Source organism: Vigna unguiculata, chromosome 9, assembly GCF_004118075.2.
Source record: "Vigna unguiculata cultivar IT97K-499-35 chromosome 9, ASM411807v1, whole genome shotgun sequence".
NCBI lineage: Eukaryota > Viridiplantae > Streptophyta > Magnoliopsida > Fabales > Fabaceae > Vigna > Vigna unguiculata.
The window spans coordinates 6,248,591-6,259,476 of record NC_040287.1 but is presented as its reverse complement, the minus strand read 5'-3'; the positions used below and the strand labels follow the sequence as shown (position 1 = coordinate 6,259,476).

General features: G+C 34.3%; 1 protein-coding gene across 2 annotated transcripts; it reads right to left on the bottom strand.

Moving 5' to 3' along the window:
• Positions 1–1,330: 1,330 nt before the first annotated feature.
• On the bottom strand, positions 1,331–3,902 carry LOC114162931 (transcription factor TCP17). Of its 2 annotated transcripts, none has more exons than XM_028046945.1 (2): positions 3,566–3,902; positions 1,331–3,010 (listed from the first exon to the last, which is right to left on the bottom strand). In XM_028046945.1, exon 2 carries the CDS (start codon positions 2,961–2,963, stop codon positions 1,833–1,835), a length of 1,131 nt encoding a protein of 376 aa, XP_027902746.1. In that variant the 5' UTR covers positions 2,964–3,010; positions 3,566–3,902; the 3' UTR covers positions 1,331–1,832. The 2 variants fall into 2 exon arrangements, with proteins under 2 accessions (XP_027902746.1, XP_027902745.1); XM_028046944.1 differs by having other exon boundaries at positions 1,333–3,010; positions 3,467–3,901.
• Between the last annotated feature and the right edge of the window lie 6,984 nt (positions 3,903–10,886).

Sequence of the window (10,886 nt, the reverse complement as noted above, 5' to 3'; positions counted from 1 at the left end):
TCTTTCTCTTCCTTTTCCATATTACCATATATATATATATATAGCCTCTCATGCTAGCTTGCATCTCTTAATTTCTTCTAAGTTTTTTTCTGCTGCAGACCTTCACATGCACTAGGTCGGCATGCATTGCTATAGCTGCATGCATTGTGAATAAATCATATATGTATATGTATAATCATTGAAAGGCATCAAAAGTTAGTTGTTTCTGAATTGAGGTTGCATATAATTAGGTTCTTCTTTTCACCATATTCTTGAACAATATTCAATATTCGTACCTACTTTGATTCAAGATTAGGTTGCATTACTATCTAGCTTCTGAATTTTACCATATATATGTTAATGCACAAGGACATGGTACACATTTATTAACAGTTCATCTTATATAGCACGGTATTGTGACTGCTACTTATATATATGTACACTAGATGAAACATATATATAACCTTATATGTTCCATATACCGTACCACAAAGAAGGCACAATTTTTTAATCCTTTCATATTCTTTTTTTCAATCTGTGTCATGCATAGCAAGGAAAGAAGAAATCATGCATCCTGGAACTAGAACAGGTTTATGACAAAACATGCAGCGAGAAAACCGACCATCACTACTATTGTTGTTGCAACAAGGTTTATGTACCATGCCAACACCATCCATAAAAGTTTTTCCAAGGTATTGTTGCCTTCCAAATAAAAGTGATCCCTATGAGTTCATGTAAAAGTAATCCATATAAGTTGTTGATGTTAGCTCTGGAAATAACATGTGTCAGTGGTTGCTGCAGCTCTTGTCAAATGCAAAAAGAACCCAATTTGCGTGACTGGTTCTTTATTTCAAATCAGCACTAAAATAATTGAGACAAACAGTGATGGAATTATGCAAGACCAATTGCCTAACAAACTCACGTAAAGATAAGTAACAGCTAACTTTACATACACTTTATCATTCAGGTAAAATTGATTTTTTTCGAAAGCTTAATCAACTAATGCCCACTTAAACTGTTATAAGTTACTTTTTACCTTTAATGTTAGATTGTGTATGAACTTCATCGATGATTTTAAAGACACTATACCCTTAAAATTGACGAGTTCAACAACATCTGTTCATCATAATACACGAGGGAGATTATAACTTATAAGTGTTCACATGTTATTTCCTTGTGTGTCCCTCCAACTAACAGCAAAAGGGAAAAGAAACTATTAATAAGCAAAAGTGGATTCTGATTTCTTTAGTAACGAATATTTTAAATTGGAAGGTCAAAGAGAAGATAAGAAATAATAACATGTAATTATTATAACCCATACTCAAGGACATCCATCGTACGTACATTCGTTCTTCAACTTTATTTTATGGTCATCCTTTCAAGCTACATCGTATGCATTATTCAATGTCAGATGTTTGTTGCGATCAAAAGAAAAATGATAGCTTAAAACCCTTTGAAGCTATAGCACATTGGTAACTGAATTAGCTTGGATCACGCTGCTAAATATATATGCATTGAAGAAAGAAAGAAAGAAAGAAAGAAAGAAAGAAAGAGAAGTCCTTCATTTAGTTCGGTACTTATTCTAACGTGTACCCAGAATGGTTTCTCAACAAGGTACCTATGACTGAAATAACAAAGATTGAAATACAAAATATTGATCCCATATATGTATAGCTAGCATTGCCATACCTACAAACATGCATGTACTCACTCACCTTGGTTGAAGTGTATAAAATATAACGTGATTTAGATTCTTGAGTGGTTTCTATGAAGAATCTGGTCACACTCGTTGCTGCCTGCTTATTAGAGGCAACAATCTGACACCTCGGAAAGAACAATGGTGATGATGAGACTCAAGAAGTGCTACCCTTGTCATGTTGGCTACGGATGCTATCAGAGTCCAAAAGCTTCGAACTGAAGGGTGTTGCAGGGAAGGGTCTGACATGTGGATTGAAGGAGTGAAGAGATGGAATGAGAGGATGAGGCAAGATTTGAGAAGCTGAGTTCAAGAACTGAATGTGGTTGAACTGTCTAGGATCATTGTCAACCGAGGGTGTAAGAAATGGAGCATAGGTAGTGAACATTGGTGGTGTAGCAGAAGATGAACCAAGGAAAAATTGAGAAGCAGATGAAGGTAATGCCAAAGAAGATGGGTATTGAACACCATTTGCACTGCTTGGACTTGGATCTACCTGCTGGGAAGGAAACAACAAGCCATGGCCTCCAAATTGGGATAAGGACAAACCAGAAGGCTCACCATTGTAGGGGTTATATGGCATGGTGTTGTTCAACAAACCAGGTAAAAGGGTGTGAGTAGTGGTGCTACCACCACTACCCATAGGGAAAAGCCTCTGAGTAGATGCATGCAAGTTGCTGTAGCTTCCAACAACATCATCTTCATGGTTTTGATGATCTTCCTCGTTTGTTTTGACCCACTTGCCCTTTTCAGCTTCCTTGCCTTTCAATCTTGATATTGAATCTATACTGTCCCAATACCTTGACTTTGGCATGGAGTTTTGAACCCCCCCACCAAATGAGGAGCTAGATTCACCGAAGGGTCCGAGAGAAAGCTGAGAGGAACTTGAATCATGAAAGGGGAGTAGGGTTTGTGGATGATGAAATTGACCAAAACCCTGAGGGAATTGAAGTGGAGGGAGCTTGTCAATGTCGAGTTTTGTTGCTTCAAGCAACCAATCTATCACTTTGCTTGGTTGGTTTAGCCCAAGCTTGTCTTGAAGATCATATAGCTGAATTGCTGTGGGCACTGAGAGCCTAATCCTTCTGTCCCTCAACCCTCTTATGGTGCAAACCTTGCTGTGCCTATCTTTTCCTCCAAAGGAACGTGACACTCTCACAATTCTTGGATTTCTGAACGCTGACCATTGTCTTGTACTGGAAGATGCCTTGGAAAACTTGTCAATATTAATGGCGCCACCTTCTTGCTTCGCTTGTTGACCTTCTCTTGAACTCGCCATCATCATCATCTACTCACTTCATCTTTCTCTTCAGTATATATATATGCAAGTGACACCTGACAAACACAGAAAAAATAAACTAAAATTATGCATTGGTATTGGAAAGAGATACCCTTTTGCGATATTATTACACGGTTTCGGTGGTAAAACTGACTACAAGATTATTCAAAAGTTGTTGCATTCTTGACTGAGAAAATATTCTCATTTTCGGTAGTTGGTAAAAGAAAGAAACAGAATAATATAATTTGAGAGCAAAAGGAAAAAAAAAAAAAGAAGTTCTGCAAACTGAAGTCAGTTTTTTTCCATTTGACTCCACTGCTGTTGAAGTCATGTTTTTTTTCTGAAAATTGAAGCGAGGGGGACTCTATTTACTCAATTGGTAGCTTGTGAAACCGAATTTGGAGCAAAAATAAGTTGAAAGTTGTAAATATGTAAAGTAGGATTTGAGAGAAAATAGAAGAATGAGAAGCTGAAGGCTTAAGTTGGAATTGAAATGGCAAGAACCAACTTACACGAGAGAAAAAGTGTGGATGCTATGTGGTTATTCTGTTCTATGCCTTCCACCATAACCTAGAAAGAGAAGAAATGAAAGGGAAAGGATATAGAAATACCCTAAAATTGAAGTCTTTCCGAAATGAGCACCTAAATGTAAATTATTTGTGCAGATGACCCCAGCCTTGGATTTCAACCTATTATCTCAAACGCCAAAATTCAGTCCAAAACTAATAATTTTATGAACTGAGTAGTGAACTTGTGAGTCTTATAGCATTCAACCTTTTAGCATTTAAATGAAAAGAGTAAATGATCATTGATCACGTGGCATCCTGTGGAAATGACGCGTAAGCAAACTGGCAGTGTTAATTTCCTCGATCTTCTCATACCTCATACTGAACAATCACTGGCTTAATCATTAATCGTTATCATTGTAATTATTCAATTGAGTGCTGGAAAGCACACTAATGCAAGGTTTTTTCAATTTAAACCCTGCCGGAAAAAAGGGAGAACGATAGGAAGAAAATACTGACAAAAAGATGAACTTCAATCCATTTATAATTTTATTTACAAGATATAAAACTAAAAGAAGAAGAAGAAAGAAGAAGAAAGCAGGTTTTACACTTTTATGTGCAACCACATGTATCTTTATCAACAAATTCGCACTGTTGTAAAGGAAAAAACAAAGAGAATTCCACATAGCATTATCCAAAGAACTAATGCATTTCCAATAGTAATAATAAAAGCAAGAAGTTCCAAGATTGAAACTAAGAATATTTACAAGAATGAAATCCCTATATTTGTCTTAGAATTATTCGTATATAGATATATTCTTAATTAAGATGATATAACAGTAAGATTTTGCAGGAAGTTAGAGAGAAAAAGTAACAGAAACAAGAGAGGAAGAAATTCAACTAGAGTCATAATCAGTTTCAAAAGATGTGGTGTATGGTATTTGAGTGTGATGAATTGGATTAGATCATAGATCATAGGTAGCTGCGCTGTAGATGAGGGACCAACTTAGGTCTTAAAAAGCATCCACTCAACTCATAGAAAGAGGGACCACAGGCAGATGGCAGTGAGATTTGCACGGCACAAGTTGAAAGATCTGACTTTCATTATTCTGTGACATGAATATCTAAATTTGGTTTAGCAACGTTAATTGCACGAGTTTAGCTCTTCATTAAGAGGCATGTGCTTCCCCAATAAGAGGTGGATACATATATGCTATGGTTGAGCAAAAAAGTGTGCTATAAAGAATCAAGAATTTTCGACCTTCTAACTTGAATAATTTGGCACACCATAGTTTAGTTTCCTAATTGTGTTGTTGTCTTGAGTAGGTCCTTAAATATTGAGGGTACTTTGTAGCCTGCCAAACAAGAAAAACCCTAACGGACAATTATTGCAGCCTCTGAAGGAGTGAACTTAACATTTAACACTTCAAATGTGGTCTGGATCAACAGTAAACGAGTAAAAATAGGGTTGTACCAGATTAGTTTTTCAAGGCTTGAGGGAACCCTAGCCAAGTCTTTACGCAAAAGGAGTAAAAGAAATGACCAATTAATTTTCTTACAGATTTCCTAATAACTCAACTGAATTTGTAACAGTGTTAGTTGGTAATTATAAACGCTGTGCTTTTAAGAACAAGAAACCTTGAAAAAGCTGTGCTGTGTCCCGCAGAGTGTGTGTGTGTGAGGGTGTGAGAGCCTGCAGATTTTCCTTCAAAACCAAGCAATATCTAGAATAAATTGGGATTTCCCCCAAAAATAATTGAGAGGTTCATCTCAGGACACTGCAACTGCAGTTTTATTTGGTAAAAGCTGAACCTACTTTATATAGATTTTAAGCTTCATGTATAACCCAAATGAATTCAAACCATATGAACCCCAGAAACCTACCAACAATATGCATTCAATGTCAAATTTCATTTCTTCATCGGAGCCGTACCTAGGTATTATTTACGCACACTTTATAAAAATTATAAGAGATATATATGCAAAGAATGAATGAATATATAATTAGAAACCCATAATTTCAATTATAAAAAGCAAAACACAGTACAACTAAATTTCGTCCTTCTAAAAAGATTGATAATTTGAAATTCATCTTTTTCTTTTATGGAAACAAAATGATTATGACTTTGACATATTGTCAAGACATATGTTTGAAGAAATAATTCGTGATCGTTTTTGTGACCCTTCTTCTTTAAAACATGTTTTAAAATCTTCTTTATGCATCTTTATTTATTAATTTACCATTTGTAATTATTTTACACATAATTTTATTTATTTTTAATGAGTAGATAAATATAGGTTGTCATGACTAAGTTCTTAGGATCAGGATGAAACTCCTCTACCACAGTGATCGAACTAGGAGGCTCTTGACACTTGTGTAGAACGTGAGTCATCCGATGACTTGGTCATTTGATCCAACTCTCCACTCGTCTACCGTTGCTTTCAACTAAGTTCTTCTAACCCTTACCTTTTCATATGTTTGCTTCTTGCTCTAAGTATGTATTTGTTCTTTGTTGCATTGTGCTTGGCTTAAACTTATTGAACACACATTAGCTGAATAAAACATATGCATATATATATATATATATATATATATATATATATATATATATATATATATATATATATATATTTTCACAATCACAAACAAATAATGCACACATTCCTAGGTCATCTAATGGTCATGTTCATATATCTAATGAAGTTTGTTTCTTGATTGACCCTTTCTGTGTCCAAAGTTTTACCTAAGATATTGTTCTAATCATTCTTAGCTGATCTAGAACATTTATATTTACTTATCTTTATTTGTTTCATCATACATTTTGTTATCATCAAAACTTATTAAAACTTAGACTTATCTAATGGGTTTTTCCAACATCTAATGCTAACAACCCTAGCATAAAATTCATGGAGAAGTCTACCTAGGGAAACTGGGGATATGAAGAGAAGTATGGAGTCCATGAACATGGGCTCTAGATTTGGCCTTCTTGCATTTTATACACTTCTCACAATGTTTTTTTACATGTTTTCTCATGCGAGGTCCAAAGAAGTGTTCTTCTAAGACTTCTAATGTCTTAGAGGCCCCAAAGTGTCCCATTAGACCTCCTTCATTCACATCTCTAATGAGTAAGACACTTAAAGAATCTTGAGGTACAAAAAGTCTTTTACCCTTAAAAATATAATCACTATGAAGGTAATAGTCTTTATGTCCCCTATGGTGGCACTACTATGAATGGTGGAGAAGTCTACATCCTTTGATACAACTCCTTTAGGTGATCAAATCTTAGAAATTTGATTTCAAGGAGGGAGAGCAAAGTGTGTCGAGAAAGTGCATTTCTCGCTACATCACTATGGATTACAAACTCCTTAGAAAGAAGGTATTGTCAAGTTTGCACTTCATAAGAGCTCTAAAGGCAAAAGAGAAATTCAATTGCTCAAAGGAAATTAAAGAACAAGGTGGTGCATAAAGTAAACATCAAGACAACAACATAAATTTGGAAATGAAAACCAAAAGTTGAAACAAGAGATGGGAAAAAAGAGGAATGGTGATGGTTGCCACCACTTGAACCTTGGTTCAAGATGAGACTAAGGGAGCTCAAGAACACTCAAAGAGCACTACCTCAACTCTAACAATTTGTTGAAGCAAAAATGAATTTCAAATGTTCAACCCTTTACAAGTGGTAGAGATGCTTCCTTAAATAGACAAGGATAAGAACCTCTTAGCAATTACAAAAGGTAAGGACTCCCTAGCAAAACAAAAAGCATCTTTGTAGAACCTAGGTCAGCCTAATGATGCATGTTGTGCGACTCTTAGGAGGATTATCATCCAATAATCGCCAAATTTTCTAGAAACTTATCATGTCATTCTTTCAATCCTATGGGTCGTCCAAATCTTGCAGGGACCACCAGTACCTTCTCTCCTCCAATAAAAGGATGTTTTATTATCAAAACTAAGCGCTTCTTTCCATTACAAAGTGGCAACTAAAGGGGTGCCATTAGCAAACCTACACAAACAAACAAAGGCTAGAACATTGAAAACAAGGAGCAATACTAAATAAAGTCAAGGAAATGGGTGAGGAAGAGACCTCCCTTTCGATCATGCATATAGTAACTCTCCAAGGAAGAGTCTCTCCATCCTCATGAGAAGTCATGGACTCATCATGCACCATATATTAGGAGAGCGATTAATTTTATCATTTAAAGCAAAAAAGAAAAATTATATCCCAAAGAAGAAATTAGAAATTGAGTAATTATTATATAGTGTTCTTAGTTAAACTTCGTGGGTTCTAGAAAATAATATAAATCCTATCAGGTAAATTTTATAGACCCTTTTTAGGTTTTATGGACATAATAGTTACTATTTTAATTTTGTACTTAACATGTGTTTTTGAGATTTGAAAACTACTTTTTGGAAGTTACTAAAATATTATTTTGTTCAAGATTTATTAGAGTTTTATCTTGAATGCTTGAAGGTTCTTCCACTACTGTAGCAAGCCTTTTTCACGATGGTCAAAAGAGGTGTATGAAAACGGTTCTAGACCATAACGATTAAGAGTAAGGAGAAATAACGACGAGTTCATAAATCATCATCACATTGTCTATATGACCACAATGATTAAGAGAGACGTTGTTGAAATTTGTACTACAACAAAAAATTACTAAAATACAATGACAGTTTTGAAATAGATCATCATTATAAATTGACATTTTTGAAATATAATACAATTCTGAAAATGCTAAACCAGGATGGGTTTGCACTAACCGTTGTTGAAATTGGATATATAATGACAATTTTGGTAAAAATCGTTTTTATATCTTGATTTTTTTTAAGAAAGTAGATGGGATTTAGGCATTAACCCAAAACCTGTCGTCAAATTAAATTCAAACAAAATTCCAAACAGTTCAAAAATATTCAAAGACAATTCCAAATATTAAATGATCCCTAACTTTTACAAATAACTAATATAAAAAAAATAGTATAAACTAACTCTAACTCTAACTCTAACTAACTCTAGACAGAAAGTATTTGCCCATGCTTGTTGAATGTAAGCTAATGTTCCGGAATCCAGTGGACTTAGGTCATTAAATTTTTGCAAAAGTATAAGAGAAGTTAATAGTAGTACATATGAAAATTAGTTGAAGTTAATATTAGTATATGTAAAAGTTAGCATATTACCTCACCTTAACCAATTTCATAATTGCCTTGCACAATTGATGTTATCCATTGCATGACATAATAGTTATACTCAAAGCTCCCAATTTGTTTATTACACTACACTCATAGTAAAACTATTTAGATAAATTAAATGATAATACTAAGATTAAATTAATGATATATAGCGCATAATACCCAGAGGAAAATCCAAGTGACCTTTTCTATATTGGCAGTCGATCTACCACTCAATATACTTCGTCCATTAAAAGCACTAAAGTTAAAACAATCAATGTTAGAAAACATGACATTGTATATTCAAGGTGAATGTATATAATGGAAGGTGTTTCTTAAAAAAGACTTATGTATCAATTATGCTCTTCAAATAAGGAGAAAGAGGTCTATGACAAGAGCAAAACCATAAAGTGGTACGCTCTGGTACAAATACAACTAGCAGTTGCCAATGAAGACTACATTGAAAATTAGTTGAAATTTACTTAAAATGAAAAATTTACATGTTATGGAATAAAAAAAATGAGGACATACTTGCGTATCTATATATGGAGCAAGGTAAACCTTTTTCAATGGTCTTCCATTACATATAATCTGCAAGATCACAAAGTAGTTCATCACATTTCCGCTCATCAACATGCCATCTATGGTTTTTAGCATTAGTTGGATTCGCAAACATACATTTAAACCTTGGAATTATTGGTAGATACCAAACTGTCTTTGAATGAGGGTTGTGCTTTGTGACCTCATTAGTATTATCTTTGTCACCATATTTGACCTTATAACATGACAACCCACACTTGGGACAACTTCTTGAGTTTGCAATCCTTTCTATATAAAATATAATCATTAGGACATGCATGAGTCTTTTCATATTCCATACCCATCAGACAAACTATCTTTTTTGCCTCTTACATTCGATCAGGTAGTGTATTACTTTCATGAAGCATTTTCTTCAACAACTGAAGTAATTTTGTGAAACTTTTATTAGTCCACCCATTTAATGCCTTCAAATTTATCAACCTTAACACTAGTGATAATTGTGTGAAGTTTGAACTAGGATATAACAGGGTCTCTACATTTGTAGTCATATTTTCATACACAATTTTAGCAAAGGTTTGTATTCCAACATCATGAATCATGTCCTCTAATCTATCATCCATTTTTGAGTACACATATTCATGTGTTTTAGTGATGACTGTTTCTCAACAATCAATTTCCAACAAACGCATTGGTGCATAGTAGTATCAACAAGTGTCGTATCCACAACGATTTAACAAGTATATTGGTAGTTTGCTTTTTGGATTTTTCTGGTTTGCGATAAAGAGTGCATGCAAAAATAGATAATAGTAATGAGATTGAGTGGAGTAGGGGCTATGAATTGATTTCATCTCATCTTCTTCTACTATACCATTACCATCTTGATAACTTATTATGCAAATCAGTCAATGTCCTGGGAGTACTCTTTTTATGTAGATCTAGGTTCATCCCTGAATCACTAGAACCTAAGGACTTCAAACCAAGTGTGATTCCTCAACTCCTAATAGAATGAATCATTGCTTTAATGTGCAAGATCTCTTCTCCAGCATCCCCTCTGACTACTAAATAAGCACTAGTACATGTATGATAATTGATTGGACCTTACTTTGAAATCAGTCTTTCAACTCAATCCAAACCAGTGAAATAGGATGAGTCATCAATTCATACACACAAGTTGAGACGAGTCTTCCAACTTAAATCAAACTGGTGAAATAAGATGATTGATCAAGTCATCATTAAACATAAATCAAATCACAAACAATTGAATCAAAGCAAAGATAAATACCCAAGATGTACAAGTATATAGAATCAGAATTGATTACATCAAACCTGAACACGAAGGAGTTTAGCTACTCATACAATATTACAATGCAATTCCAGCAGTGTCTACATATAAGATTTATACTGAGATCATCCATCGTGCCTCACAGACCCTATTCTCTCTTATTGCTACATTTCTAACACCACTTAATGCTTCTAATAAGGGCTTAAGGTCTTTATTTATAGAACTTGATGGACGTTGGCTTATAAAAGGGTATTAGGGTTATGTCTCTGGTCATAAGGTTATTTCACAATAAGTCATCAAGAAAGAGAATGTGAGAGAAAAAAAGAAAGACAAAGAGATAGATTAGGAAAAGGAGGTTGAAGAACATATATTGAAGAACACATTCTTATTGAACCTCCCATAGATTAAGATTAATATTCTATTATGATTTATGTACA

What these genes read in the sequence shown, in the direction of transcription:
- LOC114162931 (XM_028046945.1), bottom strand. Translation starts at nt 2,963, where the DNA reads ATGATGATGATGGCGAGTTCAAGAGAAGGTCAACAAGCGAAGCAAGAA.